General features: G+C 44.2%; 1 protein-coding gene across 4 annotated transcripts in view; it reads left to right on the forward strand.

Moving 5' to 3' along the window:
• The first annotated feature begins 1639 nt into the window (after positions 1 to 1639).
• sulf2a (sulfatase 2a) overlaps positions 1640 to 27440 on the forward strand; it is a 33229-nt gene continuing 7428 nt past the window's right edge. Inside the window, exons 1-6 of one of the 4 annotated variants that reach the window (XM_044219943.1) lie at positions 1640 to 2090; positions 9535 to 9603; positions 23774 to 24051; positions 24774 to 25013; positions 25129 to 25280; positions 26029 to 26198. In XM_044219943.1, the coding sequence (XP_044075878.1) occupies positions 23844 to 24051; positions 24774 to 25013; positions 25129 to 25280; positions 26029 to 26198 (770 nt within the window). In that variant the 5' untranslated portion in view covers positions 1640 to 2090; positions 9535 to 9603; positions 23774 to 23843. Of the gene's footprint in view, positions 2091 to 9534; positions 9604 to 13076; positions 13240 to 23773; positions 24052 to 24773; positions 25014 to 25128; positions 25281 to 26028; positions 26199 to 27440 lie in introns of those variants that run through there. The other 3 variants (XM_044219919.1, XM_044219936.1, XM_044219927.1) reach the window with 3 other exon arrangements.

Raw genomic sequence — 27440 nt, forward strand, 5'->3', positions numbered from 1 at the left:
TGTTCACATACACTGGTTTGATGGAGGATACATCTGTTGATCTCAACCCAATTAGAGGTCAGCGTGGTGACACAGCTTAAGTGTGCATGAGAGCAAGCGAGAGAGAGAGTGGGAGCATGAATAAACCATGTCCTAAAGTGGTGTCGCTGGGCTGCTGTGTTGGCATGTCGGCACCGCTCAGGAAAAACATGGCTGTCTCTGGGGCATTGTCTGTAATCCAGCATGTTAGAGCAGCTAGATGGCTCCTTTATGTAAGCAGTCCCAGAGTCACAGACATCATCTGATATTCATACAGTGTAGAAATAAATAATTTTCCAGCAGCATATTTTGTTTTAAGATGATCATGAATAGTATAAGAACAGGCTAATCCATTCTTACAAAGGGCTACAATTGGCTTGAATGACAATGCTTTTTTTAAACCAGGATTAGTGATGAATACACCTGACGTTAAAGCAGGAAATATAATTTTCTTTATCCTCAAATGCCATGCAAATCCCCCGCTCTGAATAGTTTGTTTTACATCTGCAAGGGACACTCATGGCCAGAAAAATATTGTTTGATTTTCTCAAAGAAGCATGGTTTTATCTCTTTGCAGTGACACAAATACCATGGTGTGCCAAGCTGACAGATAGATGATCCATTGCAGACGTTGTAATTGAAAACACTGAGAGGGGGTGGACAATTAATCTCTGTTTCTCTCCCTGCTTCAAATTTCCATGGAGAAATACCTCGAAATGCAGATAATAGATAAGAGTGTTATTGATTAGATGGGGTGGGAGGAGAGGCGAGGAGGTGCAGAGGTTCTCCATCACTAATCTCTCTGGCTGTGACTGCATCTAAATAACCTGCGGAGAGGGATAAACAGGCACATCCATCATGGGACGGCTGGTGCGGACATTGATGGATGCCTCCGCCCTCCGCCACCCTCTGCCGAACCTCTCCCTCCTGGTCAGGGATAGGAAGTGACACCGGCACTCAGCAGAAATACCTGCATTAAACTGGGCAGGAAAATGCCTACTTTAGCTCTGCTGTGATGGAAAGATTCAGGGCAGGCTTTGTGTGTGCATCTGTGTGAATTTGTAGAATTGTCCCCTGTCCTCCGTCCCCTTGTCTCTTTGAGTTTGTAGGATGATCTGTCTTGATAGATTCTGTTTGTTTTGTCAAAGAGGAAATTGGTTTTGTGGATTTTGTGTGAGAGTGTGTGAACTCACCCTTTTGTGTGCTTGTGTATAAATTGATTTGGGTGTGCGTTTCTTCTCTATCTGCATGCCCATGCACCGTGAGCCAAATCCCCTGTGCTGCCTGGACCTGGTGAGCAGGCGTGCCCACGCCAGCTCGCCTTAGAGGTGCCAGCCTGATAGATATGGTGTGTATGCCAGGCTGTGCCTTCCCTCCCCACCCCTGCAGCATTAAGATTGATCCCTCGTTCCCTCCCATTCTTTTCTCTCTCACTCCTCTGTGTGCCTCTGCCTTTATGAGACTGTGAATAGGTGAAGCTCACAGGCTCCAACAGATGGCCAGAGCTACCCTGGTTCACTGTCTCACACACACACACACACACACACACACACACACACACACACACACACACACACACACACTACTGCCCCATGAATGAGAGTCTAGAGAGAAAGAGAGGAAGAGGCAGAGTTAAATGTGGCAAGGAGAAAGATGAAGAAACAGGAAGCACCACAGGAGAAGAAAGACTAAAACTAATAGAAACAGAGATTCAGAGAGGAATAACACGGAGGGAGGAAGATGGAAAGGGAGAAGGAGTGATAGAATAACAGCAAAAATATGCTAAAAGAAGAGAAAAAGAGAAAAGGATAGAAACGTTGCTGAAAAAGGGAGTGAGGGCAAAATTGAATTGTAGATTGAGGGAGCCGCTCTCCTCCCTCTTTCCCTCCCTCTTTTATTTATCTCATGTGAAACCACGCCTTCCTCCTTTCACTTGTCAGTGCATCTATAACAGTGAGCTGTCTGCGCCGGGCTGCGTGGGGGGGTGAGTCGAGCTCCTCACTCTGCCAGCACAGGGGACTGGATCTGAACGGACCGGACAGGACTGGATGATACTGGACTGCCCAGAACAGGTGTGTGTTTATGCATGTGTGTGTATCTGAGAAAGATGAGAGAGCAGCATGTGTATCCCTCAGTGTGTGATCGCTTGTTCCTCCACAGGACTTGCTTTTAGAGTAGCGTATCTAGAAGGTACAGTGTTGAAGCTTTGCCCCAGTTTACACTTGAATGCTCTGATCCGTACTGTTTTCCTCTGAGATTTATGCATGGAGTCGCTAACGGCACAGCTCATCAGGGCAAAAGAGATAAGACCTCTTGTTCATCAGATGCACTGGACTCTTTTCACAGAGTGTGCGGCTTTGAGTCAGAGCAGTGTGGACAGGAGCTGCTGTTTATCTGGTGGAACGAGTTGGTAGTTTTTTGGGCTGAATGCTGTCCCCATGTGCTGTGTCTCCATGAGCTTTTCTGAAGTGTCTGTCTTTTAAGTAATGTTCATGTTTCTACATAATAGTATCTTCTAGTTATTATTATTGTGTTCAGAATATGTGAGAATCCAGTTTACTCAGTGAAACAAGTCAGTACAGCTTTCACAGTTCTTTGGTCTGTCTTGGTGTTGGATCCAATTTGTGATTAGTTCTCTTTGTCTTCCTGTTTCACAGTCTGTGGTGTTTTGAAATATGGAACATTCATTGTCTCAGTATTGCTTTGTATTTACTCAGCCAAATATAATCCTGACTGTTGCTGAATACTGTGTGGGGGTTTAAAATTAGGGCAAAAACAACATCTACAGCACTAAAAATATTACTTTTTCCAAAGGCAGGACCGGTCCGGTTTTGGATTGTTTACCTTGTGGGGACCTTTTTTGGAAACCGAGGAGGTATCCGCCATGCAGCATTCATTCAAGAATCGCCATTTCAGCAGTAGCAGCCTCTGCCACTCCTATAGAAGCCCACACGGCTTTAGTCTACGAGTCTGGTCCCAGTGAATGTACTCACTATCCATGTTTTGTCAATGTCTTTATGGGTCAAAAGGCTGTGTCATCACCAAGTGGTGGCGGTTAAGAGTAGCAGAGTGGAGGGGGGTGTCAGCACTGACCTAGAGGCTGAAATATTTATGATAGAGACAGCTGAACGCCCCGTGCTGTTTGTAGCGATATGGGTGGATGGATGAACGAATGCAAGGGTGGAGGGATGGATGGAAAGTAAAGAAACTTCAGAGATCTGTTCTTTAAGCATTCATAATTTATCACAACACACTCTGCCATGGAAGCTCTAACCCCCACATCAACTGGCCTCTTTTCTCACTGAGATGCCAGTGGACTGAAGGAGGATGCTCCTGCTTAGTCTACCTGTCAGCTAGTCCCCAGACATGTCAAGACTGCAGCCGCGTGCTACACACTCTGCTCATGCACCCAAATGTACATAACATTTTGTTCAGATTTATATTCACACACGCTAAGCTGTAATTGCATGATTACACTCACTAATGTAATGGGAAGTGGACACAAAATCAGTCACTTATTTGCACTGCATTAACCCAAACATACAATGGGTGCACTCACACTGCATACATTTGTACTCATGCTCATACAACACATACACACACTCATCACACCCGTAACCATTATACTTTGCTCGCATCTTTCTCCAATTCCTATTTTTCTTCTTCAGCTGTTTGCACACTTTTTCTGAGACACATGCACACACCACACACACGAAGACACACACACACACACACAATCAGTGGGAGTGACGACCTTGAGACCTGTTGATGTTGTTTGCAGCAGCCATGTGGGACTCCCGGCGAAAATAGGGGCGCTTGACATGCCGTTTGTAGAAATGACTGGAAAATGTGCAGTACGGGGTGGCAATGCAGTTGAAGGGAGACACCGGCATGAATATGTATTGTATGCTAATGCCGCACGCCGAGGCTGTTGACTGAGCTGTTGATGAAAGCAGAGGACATGTTCCCCCATCGCCACTTAGGAGGTAGTGCTATCGACAAAACCATTGTCAACGCAGCTGCATCCCTGGCCACGGGGGCAGCGTGGTGACAGGTGGCAGATATCAGTGACAGTGGCCAAGGTGACACCGCTCGATGGTCTCTGCGGGCCCACAGGCAGCCGACACAGCGCCGGTGTCTGCTCGTTTTACCCACCGCCTTGACCTTTTGTGGTTAGACACAGCGAGGTTAGATTAGAGGGTCCTAAAGCTAATGTCTCCCATTAGCTGCATTCAGCCCTCTCAGAGCTACAGCTTCTTCCACCTGCTCCACTTGCTGTCCTTCCACATGCTTACTGTCTATAGCAACACCGGTTGTTACATTTCCATCCATCTGTTTTTATGCACATTTGTAATTTGCACATAAAAAAACTGAGTGGAAAACACCAGGAGGGTTTAAAAAAAGCTGAAAAAGGTTTTATTCTTGGCTGAGGTAGAAAAGTTGGCATACTGAAAAAGAGATGATGCAATAAAAGCTGATGGAAACAGATTTTTCCGATATATCTTGATGTTATCGCACCTGCTTCTTCGTCTACTGTAGACAAGGCATTCATGTCATTCTGCCACGCGCTGTTACGTGGCTTCACTCCACCAGAAAGCCCCAAAAAATATAGAATAAAGAGAGTGGGGTTTCAGGGGTATACATAACTGTAATGACGCTGCTTTGATAAAAATAACAAAAAATGCCATCTAAGCTGAAAAGCTGCAATTAAATGTCATAATATATCAAAGTTACCAGTGCACGATTATGTAGTCTTACTGCTTTAATACGCAGATATAGTATCTATATTGGTTATATTGAAATATAGTCGCATACATTTAGTTAATGGACACACACTAATTCACATTTCATTTTGCAGAAATTTCAGCTTAAAAACATAACTAGTGTTTCATTACACAGGGCTCCTTTAGAATACATTAAAAGTAGCCCGACAGTAAGTAGCACTCACGTTTTCCCTCTCTGAGTCCCTGTTCATCTGTATGTATGAGCTGCTGTTAACAGGTCCTGCGATGAGGCAGCATCAGGAGATCCCTGTGTAAATCTCGGTGCTGCTGCTCCTCTCAGCTCTAATGATCGAGAGGCAGAGTGGCTCTTTGACGACGACGCTCAAGCACTCCTCTCTCAACAGTGTGTACAGAGCGAAGAGTAGTCTGCGGCTGATAGGAGCAAATAAGAAGAAGTATGTTGTGGTGTGTCTGTTCCTGCGTGTGATTCCGTGTGTGTTTGTGTGTCTTGTTTCCCTGTGTTCGTGCAGGGTGCACAGTGTGTGTACATGTGATTCTCGACGTTCACATGTGGAGAGGCATTCGACTGCTGTGTGCAAGTGCAATCAGATTTCAGTCTTTTCCCTCTATATGGCTGGGCTGCAGCGGCGGAGGTGCCCCATGGGGGAAATGTAATTATACCCTGCTGGCCACAGAGTATGGGCTTCACTGCCCTATCTGTCTCAGGAGAGATAGCGGCTAGAGGCTCCTTCTCACTTGCAATATCAAACAGCAGAGATGTCACTAAAGCCCTGCTATATCTCCGAAATTTGTATTAAATCCTTGCTCCAATCTCCTCCCCTAATCAGCTTTTAGATCCCGGGGTTATCGGCGGCCTTTTGCTACAGTTTTGTTACAGTTGTGAATAATTTATGACAGAATTAACTGCGGTTGCTAAGAGCAGTGATTGGGAGATCTTGGAACATGGCCAAAATCTTACTCAAGTTCAAAGCCACTTTTCTCAACCGGTTTTCTGTCCGATGAGCAAGGTCTCATCACCGTGGGTGTAATTATCGCCATAATTTTCATCTGCATTTCCACCACCAGTCCTTCTCGTATTGACTTGAAGAGTTTTTATTGATCAATCTGATGTACATTCCTCTCATCTCGTCCGTGTTTCTTTCTTTTATGACCATGTCTCCTCCACTGCTTGCTATTGGCTCCGCTCTCACTGAGGTGTGTGCTGAGATGGTGTCCATTAGTAAGCAAAACAAACAGACACACCCCACTCTCCTGGATTTAGGCAAACAATCAATAAGAGCACTCACATAACAGCAGTCTAAGCGGCCCATTGATGTTACGATTAAATGAATACAGGATGCAGTAGTGATGGTAGGACACACTAACCCCAACCAAATAAAATAGATATATTCTATTCTGGAATTCTATTCATGTATACAAAACATCACCTAAAACCTTCTGCCCTGATCAGGCTTTTAAAGCAAATAAGAGATTATATGGTAAATAAAAGAAAAAAGACAGGAAACGAGAAAAGAAGAGTTGTGACAAATTGAAGACATCACTAAATAAGACATGGGTGAAACAGGGACGACAAATTCACCAGCAGTGAGGACTGTAAATAATGAGTGGCATGTTGAAAATTTTACCCTGTGAATCTTAGTGTGTCACCCATTTCATCATGTTGTACCTAGTCATGGTAACTTACTAGAAGTGCAGCCGTGCCAGAACACTTCTGTCTTCTTCATTTCCCTGATTTGCTACACTCTGACTCTACCTTAATCTCCATTTCTGTGTTCGTCACCCTCTCTCCATCCCTGTGTTTAGCCTGGTCACAACTTCAGCGACCCGCTCCCCTCTGCACCCTCACCCCTCCCTCATGCCTCTCCCTCAGGGTGTAGCAGCCATTGTTGTGCCTAATAAGGTTTATGGAATTACAGATCTCTGAAATTGGATTTTCTCACTCCACCAAAGCAGTGGGATTACGGGTTTAAGGCCGGGTGCATCGGGGCACAACTGACCTGTGACTGAACTGCTTTCTTCTGACTGCACCCTCAAGGTGGGCAGATCAAGAGATTGATGTGCCAACAGCTCTGGAGAAAGACAGGCAGATTTCTTGTATCTCTATATGTACCTGGCAATTAAATTGATTCTGAGTCAGACAGCTTGTTGGCTCCTACATCTGGATTTCAGTGTCTCTCATGTCGACCCCTCTCACACGCTCCTCCTCTGTCTGTCCTCGCAACTTTTGACTGTGTTTGATCTAATTCTAATCTAATGAATCTTTTGATCTTCCTCGCCTGACACCCAGACACATCCCAGATTTCTACATCCAAAGTAGCTCAATTCTAATCCTTAAAATCTGGCTGCTGGTGAAGCAGTTGATTCTCAATGATGTACAGAGATTTGGACTGTCTACCCCATGCTTATGTTTAATGAACTGTGGAATTCTTTCCCTAACACCCCCCCCCCCCAAAAAAAGGTACCTCATCACAAATCCAGATCAATTCCACCATTATTGTTCAGATGTGAGACTGAGCATTAACTGCCACTGGAGTGGAGGAGTAGCAGACAAAAGTGAGAAATTAAGTGAGAAAGCACCAGAGACAGGCAGCTTAGTGAATGCAACATGGAGATGTTGGCAGGAAGGTGGTATTCATTAGGAGTGGTCCTTAGTGGTGGTTTAGTGAACTCTTAATTGGGGAAGAGACAGGGCTGAGGATGAGGGATCAATAGGGGAAGAGCCAGGGTTCCAGCCCACTGAAATCAATCAGCCTCCTGCCCGACAGGGAGAATGCAGCCAATCAAAAAAAAAAGAAAAACACAGCCCCGGGCTCCCGCTCACTTACCCTCTCAGTCAAACTTCATCAGGATCAACAGACAGACAGCTCATTCCAGCTTATCTCAGTCAGAAGAGGATGGAGTCGCATGATTGCTTATATTTGTTAACATGGGCATTTGATCTCATTGCTGGAATGCTTCGAAATGCCATTACAGTTTTAATGTAACTCTGCCAAGAACAGGAGATTATTGCAACTAATAAAACATGATTCATTAACACAAGAGCGCTTTATGGAAAGGAATATTAAATGAACCCCTGGCGTATTTTTACTCCACTGCTAAAAATAGTCACTTTCTCCTCTTCTTCCTCTTCATCTTCCTCTTCGCCTGGGTAATAGCCATCTTTCTGCCCTGTCACTTTTTGATGTATCATCCTCTTATTCACATCAAGGACAAGGCCAGGTGTCGCATTTTCTCTCAGTTGCCACGCTTGTCACACTGCCTTGTCACCCACAGCCTGTTCCAATCCCCTCCCTTCTTCCTCCCCCTCTCTGCTTATTTATATTAAATCTGTCACTCCTTTATTTTAGCAAGAGCAGAGGAAAGTAAATCACTTTTGCCATTTGCAGCCTGCGGTGTCTGCTGAATGCTTCAAGTTTATGTGGATGTCATCTTTGGCCAAATAAAATCCTGTCAAAAGAAATGATGTCTCTGCTGTTTTCTATTGTTGTCGCACAACTGACATTCCTCCTCCTCACTGTGTCCTCAGCTTCAAATGTCAGTTATGTGTTAAGCCATCTAGGAATATGCTTCACAGTACAAAGCAAGCTTTGACAGAGGTCATTTATTTCTCCAGATGGACAGACAGACAGGCACAGGTGTCCAGCCTCACCTCTCTTTGATGCCCATGAGTGGCTGGCAGAGCTGGCTCGGGCATCTGGGGTCAGAGACGTGCCTTGATGTTGAGATACATGTGGGCTTATAAGGTTCTCCAGTGTATTTTTAGCCTTGCTGCACATACTAAATGAGTCCATGTGTGTGTGCATCACCACATTGTTGGGTGCAAAGCATTTCACCAAAGACTACGTATGAAATATTAGAGGCTCCATCAGTAGAGAGAGATAAATACCAAGATTTCACAGAACGGTGGTTATGGAGATATCAGTGCTGGTGTGGCTCAGCTCAGATGTTTACATGCTGGACACTGACACCTGTCCAATCAGAGCATGGATCAGACAGCTCCACTCCTGTCAACATGTCTTCACAGGCAGACACAGAACAAGGCCTTGTAGCTTACAAAATCACAACTAGAGGCTGCTGGATATGTGGAGACAGTGTTAGATGGCAGCTTGATGGAAAGAGCTGGGTAAAAACAGCATTTTTTCTGTACCTCGGCTGCTTCTGACAGCTACTTTAAAGCAGTATAGGGATTTACTTGTCTGCCTGGCTGAAAGTGAGCAGTGTTTACATAGGATTACAAACAAACACTAATTATTAGCACTGTTGCTAAAATTCTCCTGGAGGGTTAGAGGTAATTATGTTTAAAATTGGACAATTTTTACACTATTTCTGGCACAGGTCTACTTAAACCACCTACTGAACTACTGCCTGCTTCCTAAGGCGTCACAGCATCAGTCAAATATGGATTTTATCGTGTGAAAGTATCACGTGGACTGACATGACGTGTATGGTTGTTTATCTCCGTATCCTACAGTTTGTCAAAGTGTTTTCGTCTAAAACAGATGTGTCACCATCCTCGGGGTATGTGTGAGGGAGGAGTGGTGACTGGGAGTGGCATCTGGACTCAGAATGGCTTACAGTGTCTTACAGTGGGAGGACAGAGACAATAAGGCCAGCATCAGGCATCGGATGAACCAGAATGTGAATAAGATTCATAGATTTTAAAAAGACTTGTAAAAAACATACAAGATAGTCTGGCTCTATTTGAGCTCCTAAGTGGAAGTTGCATATGTTTCAAGTATTCATCCACTCTGGACTTTGTGTTTGTTTACAGAACTTGGCAGTCAGAGGCTGATTTCTGTGGGAGAGGAGAACATCAGAAACAGCTTGTTTAGAAAGGAAGGTAAGGCTCCTCACCTCTTACACACTGGGAACGTGAAATCTCTCATTTCTCCCTCACACACACACACACACACATACTGTATACAGAGAGTTGACTTGCATGTGTGGATGCAGGTTTTTGTTATGTTGCTACAGCTACTGTAGGTTGTGTTCTTTCGTTGCATATGTTTACGCACAGATGTGGGTCAGTGCATGCAATGCCGTGTCTGCATTTTTCATCACTGAAATGTGATCACAGTGCCCAAGTGCGCAAGGTTCACTTTCTCCAGTGCAGTCTGCCTATCTATCTATCTTTCCACCTATCCGGGTATCACTCCTCCTCCACCTGAGCAGACATAAGTCAGGTTCTGATTGTTGTTCCTGTTACCATGGAGTCTGCAGACCTCTGAGGACACAAACAACACAGCGGGCCACAGTTAATGTCAACACTTTATTTACTGTGGGGGATAGATTTGCCACCTCCAGCAGAGACTCATCACACTGCTTCAGTCTCAACCATAACCTCATGATCTGCCTGCCAGTGATTAGCATTTCATTCTGCACAAATAAGAGGATGGTTATTGTTGGCCCCACTGAGATGGAATCGATGATCAAAGAGGGCTGTGATAGTTGCGGTTGTGTTGTGGCCACAGCAGATGCCCCCTCTGTCAGTCCAAATGGTAATTATGAAGAGAAGAAAAGAGAGAGTGAAATGAAAGATGCAGAGAGTGTGGGTGAGGTGAAGCTGAGGGAAATAGTCATGAGAATTAATGAGCAAGCTACAAAGCTCAGAATTATCAAATCAATAGCTGAAAAATCGCCTTCACCCCCAGTGGGCTGTAAACTAACTTCATGCCTTTACTAAACAACCAATAATAACGTAGGCCACGTTTTATGCTTTAAATCAGTAGTTGGAGGCACTGAGTTAAAAAAAAAAATGGAAATCTTTTTGTGCAAACACTGTTTTAAAGAGGCAATAAATCTGCATGACCTGGACACATCGCCACTGCAGTGTTACCACTGTCCCGTTGGCTGTTTACCAGTAACATGCTTGTGCTGCTGCCGTGATCAGAGTCATCCTGTGCAAACAGTTGGATAGCAGCAGAGGAAGCAGCTCTCAGCACATGTGGGCACATTATGTACACAGCTGTGCACAGCTGACTCGTTATCACTTGCAAAGACATTAGTATGTGACTGTAATCAGATCTCCTTTTTGATTAACAAATGACTCTGTACAAACGGCTCCTAATATAGCCGTGATAGTTTAGTGTTTTGTTTGTGAAAAAACAAAACATGCCTGGCTACGTAACTTTTCTTTATAGCATTTGAGGGAGCTGAACTTTGATTTTCCTTCTTGTCTCTGTGAAACTAGCAAGAGCAGACAGGTGAATGATGTGCCTTTGGTAAGCTATTCTGTTTGAGGACTGATCTCCACTTCAAAACCCCAGCATGAGGACAGCATTCACCTTTCTCTTTCTTCCTCCTCTCCTTGCTGGCAAAGGGGGCCTTCGGCGGTGCAGGATAAAAACCAAAAGTCTTCAAGAGAAACTCTTCAAAGGAGCAGTTCATCTGCCGAGTGAAGACCTCATCAATTCAGTTTCCTCCTCTTAAACCACTGTCCCTTCCACAGTGCTCTGGTTGTTTCTGACCACAGTTATGTGATATTTCTCCTCTATTTGTTGCAGCTGGTTGCGTAAGGTGCTTTTGATATCTTGTGAGTGACAAAGGGATATTTTTCCTTAACACTTTGGGGGATTAGCCTGTTGTTGGTGGCGATTTCTCCTCAGACTGATTCCTCACATCCTCCCTGGGGAATGTGATGTACATTGTGGGGCTCTGGGAGCATTTTCCTGACCCTTATTTTCCACATCAGCGAGACGCAAACTGCCAGCTTGCTTCCATGCCCCAGCCTGCCTTCTGCCCACTGATTAAAAGTCAAATATTAAAGTGCTCTGTTGTGAGCTTGGCCTAATTGATTCTTTCCGCCGGGTGCACACAGAATGGGCTGACAGCAGGCGATACCAGGCTTTGTCAACATCGGGCATGCTGCCTGACGGTCAGGACGGCACCCCAATAAAGCCCCCTGTGAGTGTGCCAACCTGCAGCGCCACACACAGAGAGGCCGCTCGGCACTCTGGCCAAGCTTTATAGTAACAACACAGAGGCAGCTCATTCTTTCGCTATGTGTCAGCTCCCATCGGCTGGCTGGGAAGTCGGCTCTCTATTTGTAAGGAATTGGCTGGCTGTGAAGAAAGTGTGTGTACGTGTGTGTGCATCTCTGCACTTGAAAAAAAAAGATCTCTTCTGCCCACTTGCATAACCACTCAGCTAACTTAAGCTATCTGGGGCGATGGTGCTGAAAGGAGGTTTCATCTGAATTCCACAAAAGGCTCTCTTCTTCTCTTCTGATCCCCAGCTCTCCTGCCCTTAAGATAATTGCTTTAATAGCCTTTAATCACGGCCGTGTTTAACAAGGAGCTTACCAAACACAGGATGACACCAAGTATGGCATCACTGCCCACCCTGTAAAAAATGCAGGACATCTGGTGGAGATACAGGCATTCTGCTCGAAGCCCCATATCTTTCGCTTGTAGTGTTTTACCCTCCCTTAACTATGATGTAGGGATAATCAATTAAATCTCTACAGCAGTACAACAGTGTCCTTCTCTCCTCCATAGACTGAGGCAGTGTATCCCTGTCCCTCTCTTGTCTGCTTACCCTATGAATTTACTGGCTTTTTTATGTGTGTCTTGAATTGGCTGTACTCCTCATTTATTTTTAATGCTTTTCTACTTCACAGGTAGGAGAGTACAACAGCGATCTTGGTGCTATACAACGCTCATTAAGCGCAGTTATTCATCCACAACGCTTTTCTCATGAATCTGATTGACCTTTTTGCTCAGTGTGATCCACAGTAAAAGGTTATAGGCGCCTGTTAACCCCGGTTGAAAAGCTGGGCATATCTCCTGTCCTGTCTGATGCTTTATGTTCCATCTGAGCTGATAGGAAGGTTTGAAGGTGTGTGGGGTGGGGTGATGGAGGTCAGAGAGCTGGCTGATGGTGCAGTAATTACTGTATTAGTGAAATGGAGCACAGCACTGATTACAACACAAGGGTGATGAACTTGATCAAGGCACTGCTAATTCATGTTTAATAGAAGAGAGAGGGTGAAAACTGAGAGAGAAGGCGACGAAGAGGGCGAGCCGGTTGCCATTGGGTGTGTGTGTGAAGAACATTTTGAAGAGGACATAATCACAACATGGACCTTTTCAACCTGTCCAAATCCAGTGCTTTCCATACTTGAATTTTTTCACATCACATTTCAGTGTGACCAATTGGCAGCACAGTCGTGGAATGGTCTCCCGACTGCTTCAGTAGTAAAGGCCACTGAAAAGTAATCACAATGTCCTCTCCCCTGAGTACTGAGCAGGGTTTCATTTCTACCTCCATCCTGTTACTTCCCTGCTGTAGATCCCAGGGGGGTCCAGAGGCTGAGTGGGGGTCATGATCACAACTACAGGTGGACCAACAACTGGCTGCCTCTCTGACAGGAGCCTAATGGAGGGCTAATAGGAGAGAGTCGAGTCCCAGAGAACACTGCTGTGACCTTGACATGAGCCTGTGGAGGCAGGTAGACAGGAGGAGGAGGGACAGAAAGGTGAAGTACCATTATAGAGGCTGACAGGCAGGTGGTTATATAATATAATGTATCTTTCGCTTCTCCTTTCTCTCTCTGAATGTCTGTTTATTTGAACTTTGCTTAGCTCTGTCCAGTTAGTGACCTCGCAGAGAACTTCAGCATAAAGGAAGGAGATTTTGCTTTCTCTCGCCTGTGTGTGGGGGTGAGTCAGTTAGTTAAGTGTGTATGTGCGCGGGTGTTGGCATGCGTCAGAATATAAATATAAATATAAGTTTACACATTGTTTAGATTTTTCTTCAAAGTTTTACTTTCCTAACGTTTTGTTATTTCAGCACTCTCTTTACTGAGAGAAATGCTAAAAGTATTTTTTCTATAAGTGCTGATAAAGTATTCTGTTTGGGGGAATAATTATTGAGATTTTAGCAACTTTATCTTTTTATTACTATGCAGATTAAAACTGAACAGATTTTTTATTTTAAAAATCCATTTCAAGTTGCAATTATGTTCTCGTAAAGTTTACTGCCAGTAGTATTTTAAACTTGATGACTTTGGTGACCGATTGAGACAGTTACATTTTGTTTCAGCTGTTGCAAACAGGCTCCACCACCACTGCCACCTGAACCTTTATGTTTGTAACTAAAATAAATACTTTTGCCCCCTGACTATTTTAGTTAAGAGTAATTGTAACTACTAACTAAGCAACATTCTTCCTGACATCTTTAGCGTTTCTACATTTGAACATGTGTATACATGTGCCAGCACGTGTGTGTGTGTTTGTGTGTGTGTGACTATGTACTGTGGGCGTGAGAGATGTTTGTCTCCCTCCTCAGTGACATGGATCAGAGGGCGGTCAGGCCTGAAGGGACACCCACTAAAAGGGAGAGCCACCACCACCTGATCAATCTGAGCTCTCATTAAAAGGCTGCCAAGCCCTTTGCAACCCAATACAGTATCAATACTGTAGCACCACAGAGAGACCTCCAGAGCTGTTAGGCAAGCCGCTGGCAGCTTAACTATCATTACTGGGCGGGCAGCATGCCAGAGACCACCTTCGTGGGCCACTTACCCCCCCCCCGGTCCCCAAACACAGGTCAGCACAGACAGATGGGCTGTGTGGGCAGCTGTCCTGGGTACGAGGCAGAGAGAGATGGATACCGACCTGTAGAAGAGGAGACAGCCTGTGCTCTCTCACAATAAGGAGGGATGATGTGGGCTGTGTGTGTTGATTGCGTGCAGTTACACATCGCTGCGGTTTCATCCGAGGCTTGTTTGTTTGCAGTGGGTATTTTCTGTGTTGGTCATTTACCGTGGATGATTACAAGGACCATCACACATGCTTGTGTTTAAATTGAACAAAAGACAAAGAGTTTGGTTAAAAAAACACTCTGTAGGTGTTGTTACAGATTCAAAAAATCTGCTCTGGGTTTTGGCGTATAGCCCAAGATTGCTGCTGGGAAAACCACAAGCACTGAATAGCGCTCTGTGGTGATTTCTGAGTAGAGCAAATGGGGGGAATATAAGTGGCCATACATAGAAAGCTTCTCTGATTCAGATCATTGTGTGGAGGTCTCCCCTCTGTGCTCCAGTCTTAACCCCCTGTGTGGTTCCGATAGGGGAGGGAGGGATCAGTGTGTGCGTCTCTAAACCCCCAGTAATCTGCCGACAAAAGGGCCAGGAGAAAGCCAGCTAGCGTGGGGGGGGGGGGCTAGGACAGAGAATGGGAGGAGTGAAGAAGTAAAGAAGTGGTTGTCGCCTCTCCAACCCCCAAGGGTATGCTTAACATCAGAGATGATGGTCCTCACGGTGCCCACAGACCCCCGCCACCCCAGGGTAAAACATCCCTCTGCTGTGTAGGGCCTCTTTGAGTAGTCAAGAGCCATTGTTTATCAGTCGAGTAAAAGAATCCCAAGTCTATAGAAGCGATCACTTCTGCAGCAGCTGAACTGTAACTTGCAGCCAGTGTATTGATTTATCTGGGCTGTCTGTAATTTATTCAGCGGGCAGGCGGCAGTTGTTTACTGAAAGTTGAAACCGATATTGTCTGTAATCATCATTAAGTCAGGGCCATTAGGAGCAGTCCCCATTGCAGGTGCTAATTTCATGATGAGGAGAGAAATGGCATGTAATTAAAACACAACAAATGACAGCTTAAAACCTACGAGTCCTGTGGAACATCGATCGAAATTTACCAACACGTGTGCAGCTTATAAACTAGAGGCAGACAGCATTGCTTAGAGGGATAATTGCATTATCCCGAGCAGATAAACATCACAGTGTGCATCTCAATAATGTTCCCCTCATCAAGCTTTTTTAGTATTATGCATTTCTCAGCAGATCATATTTTGAGTGATGTTTGATTTCACATTGGTGCCGCAGTTACGCAATGTCATGCAGAAGTCACTTGGCTGCACCGAGGTCTCAGTGAGGTAGTTAGGTTGGTGGAACAATTGGCCCCGGCTGATTTGTCTGTAATCCATTTAGCTGAGATGTGACACACTGTAGGGGGGCTTTGCCTCTGGTCAATAAGTGCCAATAAGAAACAGCCATCACTCAGCGGGCTGCCCTGTCCACCAGCTTGCTCACTTGTTTCAGCTGTCAACCCCTGTCTCAAAGGAGCTGGCAACTGTGCCGCTCTTTCGGACGCACCACAAATGGCTTTCCCATACAAACCTCAATAGGACAGGAAAGGCAAGGACACTCGCAGACTGCAAAGCAGGCGCATTTCCCTCCGACATCTGAATAAACCCATCTGAAGTGAAAACAGCTACGTATTTACAAAACACCATTGACAGTTGCTCATTCTCTCAGTCTTAAACCCCTGGAGGTGGGGCTGTGGGGGGTTGCACCCAAGTCAGAGACAATCGGGGCTCTGTTCGTGTGTTCTCTTTGGGCTCTCTTGGAGCGTACCGCAAGGGTGCAGAGGAGGAGGGGTAAATGCCTTGACCCTGCCGTGGACCCTGACTGAAGCCCCCCAAAAAACCTGCAGACCACCACGTTAGACCTGCATACCACCCGGTTGCTGCTGGAAACAGAGAGTAAGAGCGAAGTGGACGTGAGTGGATGAAAGAGAATACTGACGAGATTGAATTCAGTCACCAAAACATCCTCACTACAGCAGGTTTTGACGTTGTTATTTGTGGTGTGGCTGCATTCCAAGCTCAGTATGAGGAATATCTTCACTGCATTAGTTAGTTAAATCTGGAGGAGACAAAAAGGCAGGCAGTAGCTGTGTGATGTCCCTCTAGTGCTGCCGGGGCCAAACAATTTCAGAACAATACAACAATACGATTTCCTCCAGATTCAGAGATAATTAGCCTAACTGTTGTTCTCTCCTTTTATGTCCCGTTGTTGGAGAGAGAAGTTTGAAGTCTGAAATGTAAAGTGTCTGTCGTTCTGCGTGTGTTTGTGTGTGTGTGTTTGTGTGTGTGTGTGTGTGTGTGTGTGTGTGTGTGTGTGTGTGTGTGTGTGTGTGTGTGTACATTTATAGTCAACAGAGCAGACAGCAAAGAGTCTGTCAGAGCTCTTTGTTCTCCAGCGAGAACACATCATGACTGGGCCTTTTGTCTGAACTGACACCATCATACAGTCTCTTTCTTTTCCTACCTCACTCTCTCTCTCTCTCTCTCTCTCTCACTCTCTCTCTGTGTGTGTGTCTATGTCTCTCTGTCTCTTCCTCACCCTCTTATTTTTTCCACCAAACTATTCACCCTGCATCCCATCACTCTCTCTCAGGATGAAACCATTTAAAAGATAATGGGCCCTGTGGATTATAAAGTTGCAGAGATGGAGACGATTTTTTTCCCCCTGTGTCTGGGTGTGGATCAAGCTCTAGCTCTGTGAGGGAGTCTTCCAAAGTATAGCGTGACTATCAGAGTGTGACTTCTGAGTTTCCTAGTGCGTGTGTTTGCATTTATAATTTATCAGTTTGTTTGTTTATTACCCTACTTCCATGTAACTTTCACTTACATACTACTTCATGAATATTATTTGCAGCATACATCTTAAAAATCACCAATTAAAAATGGTACATTTCATGGTCAAAAGTATGTGGACATCTGGAAATTAAGCATGATTGTTGAACGTCTCATTCTGAAACTATTAATATGCGGCAATAACAGCCTCCAATAAACAAATGGAATGGACATGTAAGATAAGCTACAGTGTGTGTGTGTGTGTGTGTGTGTGTGTGTGAGAGAGAGAGAGAGAGAGAGAGAGAGAGAGAGAGAGAGAGAGAGAGAGAGAGAGAGAGAGAGAGAGAGCTTTCCAGCCAGAACACATCACAGCTTCACCCTTTTTCTCAGGGCAGCATACTCACTGCAGGATTAATGATGTGTTAAGTACTAAAATTATACTCATTCATATTTCACTGTCTGGGCAGCACATTTCACATGGTGTTAAAGATTTGGGAAGAATATAATGTATAAACAAGAAAAGAAACACACACAAATGTAGAGGCAAACAGTTTAACAGTAACTGCAGAAAGAAATATTTCACACTCGAGTCTCCTCATCGCAGCAGAAATCTCATTTTCTCACTTTTAAAGTCTAACCACTGCTCTTTGTGTCTGCATATTCAAACAGAAAATTGCTGTGCAGGTTCTGACTGTCATCTTAAAATGTCTGCAGAGTGCCGAGCTTATCAGAAACCTGAGGGAAATCTAAATTAAATCTTCCCGGTGAATGGGATCAGCCTCCACATTATCTCTTGTCATTCTCAACTATTAAAGTTAGTTATTAGGAAGTAAAGGCACATTTGTCTAAAGAATGTGCAGGCACTATTTTAAACCAAACACCTGTTAGAGAGTTATTGAATATGATTTCAGGGTTATCAGACAGGGACTGGAGAGTTTGGACGGACCGTGCTGACCTGTTAAAAGAGCCATTGTTTTAGATGTTATCAAACCAACATTAATAATTGATAAGCCATTAGTTTAGAGGTCATTGGTAGAACAGATCACGTGGGATGCACGCAGCTGTACCACCAGGATGCTTAAAGCACCTGTCATGAGGAGACTGTCCTCTCCAGAGAAATGACAGCATTGGTTGCTAGTTGAAACAGCTTAAAACTACCCATGTTTACATTCTGTACCAAAGCAGGAACAGCACAGAGAAAAGTACAGGGGTAGGTGCTGAGATAGCTGATAGACACAAAAAGCGTTTGAAACCAGAACGCAGGGTTTGGTTTTTCATAAAATTCATAATGAAGCTCTTACCAAGAGTTCACATTTCCCTAAGCTTGACCTAGTGTTTTAGTTGCCTAACCTTAACTATACCATTACAATAGTTGATTTTTCATGACCAAAATCTTACCCTAAACAACCATGTGGTTTTAGGTGCCCACACTTAAAGCGGCTATAATCGATATTTTTATAATAGCAATGTATCAAATGACAATGTGAAAACAATGTGATTTTGAAAGGGAATGCTTGTGGTGATGAGCCTACAGATAATTGTCACCTGAATCTGCAGCTCCCCTCAGCTTTACGGAGCATTATAGTGAGTTTCATTGTTTAACTGTCCACAACTTTACTGTTTTGGTTCATTCTCACCGCTCTCATTGCATCGTTTTCGGTCGCAGCAGGAAGCTGTATTGGGCGGAAAATCTCTGAAAATCCACTGTACACTACCTGCTCAGCACCAAACATCAGACAGACACAGTTAGCAACAAGCTAATCAACATAGTGGAGCATTTAGCAGCTAAAGAGCCAGACATTTCCCTCAGGAGTTGGTAGAAACCAAAAACAGAACTAAAAGAGAGTGAATATTGGACTTACATTCATCAGGTGGTCAGAAACACAACTCATAATGAATGATAAAGTATAATGTAACTGCTGGATGTGTAAATAAGCAACGGTTCACCGTATCACCATATCAAGTTAAAAGGTAATGAATTACATGTTAATGGTGTGTTCCCAACTTGTTTCTGCTGCTACCAAGTGGCCACATTTTTTTTAATCATACCTCAACTATAGGGACAAATAAGCAGAAAATGCTCATATGTTTAATTTTAGAGTACACTGTCAAAGAACATTTTCGTTTAGGTATGAGATTGACAAGCCTGATTGAAAACCACGATTTTCGCGGCTGTGTTTTTCCAGATTCTGGTGGTGGAGCAAAGATTTGCAAGCAGAGAATGATGGATGAAGGATGGCAACAAACCATGGCTTCTTATTATCATGAAAAAAACATTCCATACTGTATTGAGAATTGCAAACCCCTCCTTCCACCGACACATACTCACACGCATGCACACACACACACACTTTTCTCTGAGAGAAAGTTACTCTCACAAAAATGCATGCCGTTGCAGTATTTGCATCTGAATGCCAACTTTTGTTGGTAAATTCAAGGGTCCTTGGAGATTTTGCACATTCTGTTTAGAGCTAGGCAGGCCAATAGGAACAAAGTCACACATTAGCAAAGCCCTGCCAGCCTCAATTATGACCAAAGGGATTGGCTTGATAGTGTTGCAGTAGGCCACATTCAGAACTGGATGTGTCTATTTAAACTTTCCTGTTCTCTTCCTTTATGTTTTCCAGCACTAGAATACAGCGGAGGGCAAATTCGTGCATCGAGGACGACGCAGAAGAGATTTGGAGGATCTCTGCTGCTGCATTCTGTTTTATTCTATTCTATTTTATATGGAAGCCTTGGTCTGTGAATCTAGTTTTCATGTTTGGGAAAAATCCATCTGCAGTGGAAGTGCTCAGGCTTTGTTCTCTCCAGACTCTGTGCCTAGAGGTTCTTTCCCTTTCTCACACTTTCTCCATCTTTTTCTCTCCATCTCTCTCTGTCTCAGAACATTCGTGATAGAGAATCCAGGAGTCTGGCTTCAAGCTTGTGGGCTTTCGCCTTCATATTTCATATGCATTATGAGACACAGCTGATTAAATTGCATGTGTACGCCATGACTCGTCGTCTTTCAATATGTAATAAATGTCTGTTTTTTTCCTCGGTTTTCTCATATTCTGTCTGTGTTCCGTGCCTTCTCAGGGGGCTGCAGATTGGATGAATCAGACTTCATGCCTGTTTCAAAGCCCAAGGTGTTTTATTTATAGGGAAAAAGTACATTAACGCCTCTGCAAAGTCTTTGGAAGATTTATCAAGCACTTTCTCAGCTTCCTCACTGCCTCCCTTGAACTGTGGTACAGATGTGTGTTGTTGGGCAGTGTTACATATCTGTCTGTTGATCTGGTGTGTGTTTTCATCCGTCCACTCTTGCCACCATCTAACCATCATGCCCATGCTGTGACATGGCCAGCTCTGTTGTCACGGCATTTATAATTTAGTCTTATCAATAAAAGATGGACGGCATTAACTTTTTATCTGGTGATGCAGTGCTGCTGTCTCTTAGAGCCTCTTTACAAGCGAATAACTGAAGAGCAAAACTTTCCTTCTCTGTTCTGACTTCCAGGCATCACTTGGCATTAGTATAACCTTAGATGATCCTTGTTCCTCAAACATGCTTTTAGAAGCTTATTCCCTATGATCTCATATTCTGCTAGCTAACTCCCCAGCCCTTCCTCTCTAAGCCCCCAGCCTTTAATGAGTTTTGCTGAGAGTTATATTTACTCATGTTGTCTTGTGCTTCTGTCTAAATGGCAAAAATTCCTCTTTCATTCTGTGTTGTCGGGCTGAATCAGCATTGTCGTTTCGCAGTACACTTAGTGCAAAGAGCTGATGTGGGCAGAGCTCTGTCAGGAAATAAACTCCAAATCATCCCAGTTTACAGAAACAACATGGCTTTCCTTGCATTATGAATGCATACAAACCATCACATTGGTCATGTTGTTGGAGACTAGAATAGCTTGGCTAAGTACTGCTGTTTTCTAACGGTTGTCCATCTCCGTTTTTACACACATCTTCAAGGTATAATGGCTTCTGTCTGTTTGGACGTTATGGTTTCCTCTGCTTTTTTCTTTGCGGTTTCATGTAGCATCTGCCACCCGGAGAGATAAACAATATGGGTAGATAAAAGAGAGAGGGAGCGAGCAAACTGGAAAGAAAGGACTGTATGTCAGTTAGTGTGTCAGTTAGAGCTGATAAAAGCCTGAAAATCCAATTAGTCCTTAGTATCAGGGGGAAGGGGGAGGCCTCATGGGAGTAATGTCTGAAAATATCCACCAGCTTTGCATGTCAATAACTTTTACATACTTGGCTATTGATAGATCAGCGTGTAATATCGAACTGGATGTTTTCTTGTAAATCTGGACTATATTTGGTACTCTTCCCTGACGGGTTTTGCCCACCTCAGCTTTTCAAACAGATAAACAACTATCAAAGGGAAGTACTGTACCTTCCACACCACAAACCACTCTGAAAGAGGAGCCAGTGGCGAAGGACCGTTTTAATTTGAGCACACTGAATCTATTCACTGTAGATGTCCTGGAATCCATTTTGATGACAAGGTATTCACTGCTGGTTGCAGACAGAGCTGGTTAAATGTGTGTCTTTCTTTCACCAGGTTTTTTTTCTTTTTTTCTTGTGGATTTCCTCGTCGCTGCTGTCTTGTTTTCATCCCATGCCAGAAATGAAAGAGGGATGCAGGCAGGGGGGAGAGCACGAGAAAGGAGCAAGGACAATTTCAAACAGCACAGTGCCCTGGGTCAGAGCTCATGTGTTCCTCTGGGGAAGAACCACATGCCCTGGGAGTAGGAAACCAGAGCAAACACAGCTGCTGTCGTACAGATTTATGTGTGTGTGTGTGTGAGTCTATGCACATATCCACATGCACGTGGTGTGTAAGTGTGTGTATTTTGTGCAAAGCAAGACCATGGAGGAGGATGGAGGACATGTGTGGGTGTTTGGGAAGCCCTTAATGAGCACAATCTGGACAACGGTGTAGACCAGAGAGGAACAGGGAGTTTTGTGTTAGACAGAGGAGCTCTCCTACATTCAGCTCACACTTACTTCATCTGCTGTGACTCTCTGCATAGAGATAAAGATTCACTAGAGTGAAGTTTCTCCTCTGTAATCATCTCCTCCCTTAAATGTTTAATACATTTTAGATTTTTGCTTTTGAGGGCTTTGATAAGTGCGTCAGTTGTGTAGGTGTGCATCCAGGCACAGTTGCATGTGTGTCATCTGTTCATTTGTTCCTGCGTATCCCCATGTCGAACTGTATTCCAGTCAGGTTGTTGTTAAGGGGGAGTGTCAGCCCCAGCAGAGAGAGGTTGCCGTTGTGTTGTTCTTAGTGTCTTCATCTTCAAATGGGGATTGCTCTGGCCACATACTCCTTGTGGACTCACAAACACGTACACACACATGCACAAACCCCCACCTTACTCTGACAGTGCAGCGTCTCAGTGGGCACACTGATGCTGCTGCTTGAAAACTGTGTTTATGATTATCGTGACTGGGGTGTGTTGCTGCTCTGATTATGTCTCATGATGAAATAGGCACAAAAGCCCAGCTCTTCTCTTAAGCCCTCTGATATTCATTGAATAATAAACGTGTGACAAATAACAGCACATTGGAAGGTATGTGGAATAAAATGATTTTATTTTATTTAGCCTATTTTTATTTAAAAGTAAATTACACTCTCTCAATGAAACAGATTTTTAGGACATGTTCTTGCTTTATCTGTTGAGATTTAATATGTAGTGAACATGGTTGAACAGTAGATATTTAAATAAGTAACAATGATCTTGTTGCCATTGCTTTGTTTACTAGAAATTCATTGTTTCTGAAGTCCAGACAGTCAGGTACTAGTGCTGCTGTATATGTGTGCAAGGGAGTGTACCCAACAGTTGCTATGGTAAACTCAGAGGGGATATACTGTTAATGAGGAAGAGTTATTAGAGAGCTAATAGGATTGTAGTGTAATTTTGGTGAACTGCATGTAGAGATTAATTAAGAAAAAGCTCTATTTAACACATACTTGACTCTTAATTGTTACGTTAAACTTGCACAAAGAAAGCAGAATTTGTAACTTTCTGCACATCTAGAGGCAAATGCTTTTATTGACCTTGCAGATATTGCCACATTTATATTGCCTGCTTAAATTTTTACAGGTACTTTTTTCTGTGTTGACTTGGCATCATTTTAAGTCAGTGTTTTCTGATCTTTCGAACTGGAGTCTTTCTCTCTCTTCACATTGTCACTCTGCTCATTGACCCCTGTCATGATTTTCCTTGTCTCATCCCCTCTTCTTCTGTCTCACTTCTTCACCTCTGCCCCCCATACCTCCTCCCAAACCACCTTCCCACATCCCTCATATCCACCCTAACCCTCTCAGGGGGAGGTGAGTCCTGAGCTGGCCCCGGGCCCAGGCCCATTAGCCCCAGCCTGCCAGCCATGTGCTCATCACCAGAGATCATTACACCCAGCCAATGACACCACTCTAATGCATCATTAATGATTGATTAACGAGCTGAGCTCAGCCCAAACGGGTGCATTTGTACGGAAGAGCACCCTGTAATGGCTGCGCAAGGCTTGCATCTGCTATTTTTCACCGTGTTTTGTGTGAGTCCATGTGTGTGTGTGTGTGTGTGTGTGTGTGTGTGTGTGTGTGTTTTATTCTTATCAGTCTCCCTCTGTGTCTTGTCTCTCAGGTTGAGTGAGGGAGCTGCAGACTCCTGTGTGTGAATCGAAGAACTGAGGAGGTGTCTGCAGGGTATCGTGATGGCAGGGCGGGGGCTCTCCGCCCCTCTCCCTCTTCTTCTTCTTCTTCTTCTCCTTCTTGTTCTGGTGGGAATCCTTCCTGTGGCCCAGGGCTCTGGCTACCTGTCTGGATATCGCCTCAGGTCTCGCCTGCAGAGGGACCGCCACATCCGCAACATCCGACCCAACATCATCCTCATCCTCACTGATGATCAGGACATAGAACTGGGTAAGACATTTTCCTCCATTAATCCTTTACTGTGTGTTTGTGCATCTGTCTCTCTCTGTTTGCTTTGTGTCCGTGTCCCATGGGTGTGGGTATTCTCTCCATGTGTATCCAACAGCATCAGCAAGGGAAAGTCTGGATAATGCTGCCTCTTGGCACCATAACAACTGGCCCACTCAAAGTCATGTGCTCCCCTTGCCAACTCCTCCATTGCTGGCATGAAATAAGGGCGGCCTATGGCTTCCATTGTCTGGATGCCAAACCCTGGCCATCTCCCTTCCCGCTTAAGTCCTTTAGCGGCGTATTGGACTGGAGTGGCTGCATAATGGCCTTGGTGACATCCTTTGTCCTCCTGTGATCCCTAGTGAGAAGACTCCCATTGAAAAGAAGGAATTTATGGTCAAGCATCTGTTTTCCCAAACAATCACCATCAGCCTGAAAAGCTTTTAGTACACAGGAATCAAAATGGGTTACACTTTACCAAAAAGATTTACTTTTCCCCCTTCTTTTTCTTTTACTATGTCCATAATGGTTTTTGCTTTTCCCCCTCATGCCCTACATTTATATTTTTCACTCTTTACCCTGTCTGTTTTCCTCAATCTCTCACTCCTTTTTTCTTCTCCAACTGTTTTATATCCCCCTGCGTCCCTTTCATTTCAATCCTTGGCCTTGAATCTCCTCTCACCCCCTTCCTTTTCTCTCTTTCTCACACTGTTTTCTCCCAGGCTCAATGCAGGCCATGAACAAAACTCGGCACATCATGGAGAAGGGCGGCACGCATTTCTCCAACGCTTTCTCCACCACGCCCATGTGCTGCCCGTCCCGCTCCTCCATCCTGACAGGGAAGTATGTGCACAACCACCACACCTACACCAACAACGAGAACTGCTCCTCACCCTCGTGGCAGGCCCACCACGAGCCGCACACCTTCGCTGTACACCTCAACAACTCTGGCTACAGGACAGGTGAGCACCTCAAGTCTGACCCATGAATGTCAAAGTAGATTAAAACAAGTACGTTCATGCATGCATCGAGCTCGAGGACCAACATTAACATACTGCTTGCCTGTTCCTCACTCAGCCTACTTTGGAAAGTATCTGAATGAGTACAACGGCTCCTATGTGCCCCCTGGCTGGAAGGAATGGGTAGCACTGGTGAAGAACTCACGCTTCTACAACTACACCCTCTGCAGGAACGGAGTACGAGAGAAACACAGCAGTGACTACCCAAAGGTATTTATATACTCCAACTGAGAGATATCACACCTACCTTCACAGAATGATTGCCTGCATGAAAGTAAAAGTCAAACAAAGTATTTTTAGATTACTTTGAGAGATAGGGGTAGTTATCGCTACATTTTAAGCATTTAACATTAAGTAACCATATGTTACCCATAATTACTAAATAGTTTAAAACTTGCAGCCTCGCCTCTGTAATTTTATAAATGACTATTTCTTTCCTTGCAAAGAGCTTTGCAATGACTTTTTTTCCATGTCTTAACCTCTTCACCCCATTTGACATTGTGGAGGATATCCTAGAATTTCCAAAGATACCAAATATGTCTGGCTGAGTTTTGGGTAAATGTGTATGATGTGATGTGAGTATTTCTGTTTGATGGAATGAAAACATGGGGTTTTAAGTTGGAATATTTCCCTTGGTGTAAGCAACCTGATACAATGCAGAAATAATAATGATATTTTTTTTTTTTACTTAAAAGCAATTTAATTTAATTTATAAAACAAAAATCAGTTTAAAGGGTTAAACAGTAGATTAATTCCAATGTGGGTCATTATCTAGATGCACTAGTGTCATTATTTAGATATAGTAGTCATACAGTAGTGCTTGGGAATCTTTTTTGACTCACACCAGGTCACTAATGGGTACTGGCCCAGCAAAGCACTGAAGGGTTTGACATCTGCTCTTTCACTCCCCTCTGTCACTCACTGAGTGCCTGATGTACAATGTCTGCTTGCTCCACAGGACTACCTGACAGACATCATTACCAACGACAGCATCAGCTACTTCCGTATGTCTAAGAAGATGTACCCTCACCGTCCTGTCATGATGGTCCTGAGCCATGTTGCTCCGCACGGTCCAGAGGACTCCGCCCCGCAGTACAGCTCTGCCTTCCCCAACGCATCACAGCACATGTAAGAAAATGAGTAAGCTTCAAAATGCCAAAACCAGCTATATGATTAACAAAGCTGTGAGCCCTCAGATTGTTGCAGGTTTTGGGATATTCTGTGTCGGCAAATAGTTTGACTTGGACTGGCTTTTCCCATTTAATATGTACTGATTTGATTTGTGTGGGACAAATGAGACAAACACAAGGGTACATTTTTACATTTTCACATCTGGAGTTATTTGCTTGCATATGAGTCATCCACACATTCACGCTCCCTTTCATTTGACCCAGAATGACACAAATTCCATAATCTCAGCTCGATCTTATCTTCCTCTGCCTGCAGGATGCTCTTGGCAGCTGAGCCCTCTCCACGCACAGCCAGTGTTCAGCTCCAGTTTATTTGGCTCATGTGTTGTTCACATTACTGTTACTACCGTAATGAGCCCTGCTAATTTGTACCATTTTGTCAGCCATAATCAAACAGAGGCATGAATGATGTATGTTTAATGCATAAGTAATGATTTAGGCGTGTGCACGCATACATACACACAACATTTCAGCCTTTGTCTTCCTGACCCTCCATGCTCCTGACTGACTGTCTATTGCTGCTGGCTAATGGCAGACCTGCTATTGGCCTCCAGAGACAGATCCAAGGCCAGTAATGAGACTGCAGTTTCTGCGTCCTCCCTCCAACCACCTCACACCCTTCTCCTGCTTCATCTAATCCCTCCAGCATCATTAACCTGTGCCACGCAGGCTTTATATACAGAATATTCTGAAAATTCAGCCCCAGTGTCTTTGTATAAACTTTTAATTGCTCTTTCTCCATAAATTTTCTCTCCCTCGGGTGGTGTTTTCTGTGAGCGATTCTCTGGCTATTTTTCTCACTCCATCTCCCTCCGCCCTTATCAACCACATGAATAGAGAGAGGCAGTATAAGTCCTGCACTCCTCTGGTGATAAATGTTCTTCTCACCTTGACACCTTGCAGACACATCTTCACACTACATTAGCGTTGCCACTGTGGACCAGGCTGTGAGCATTTCTTAAAAGTCAAATCGATCCGTTTTAAATATATTTTCTTCTAGGATCCCATTAGCTATTTATCCGTGTTTATTCTCAAATAATTAAAGTTCCATATGACTCGGAGTTAATTATTGTTCAAACTGTGCTCACTGTGTACAGGCCTATCGATTGCAGTGCTTTGCATTTTACACGGTTTATGTAACCTCCAGTTTAGCATTGCATAAACAATTTTCTGGCTACGT

The sequence above is a fragment of the Siniperca chuatsi genome, linkage group LG2 (assembly GCF_020085105.1).
Source record: "Siniperca chuatsi isolate FFG_IHB_CAS linkage group LG2, ASM2008510v1, whole genome shotgun sequence".
NCBI classification, from domain to species: Eukaryota; Metazoa; Chordata; class Actinopteri; order Centrarchiformes; family Sinipercidae; genus Siniperca; species Siniperca chuatsi.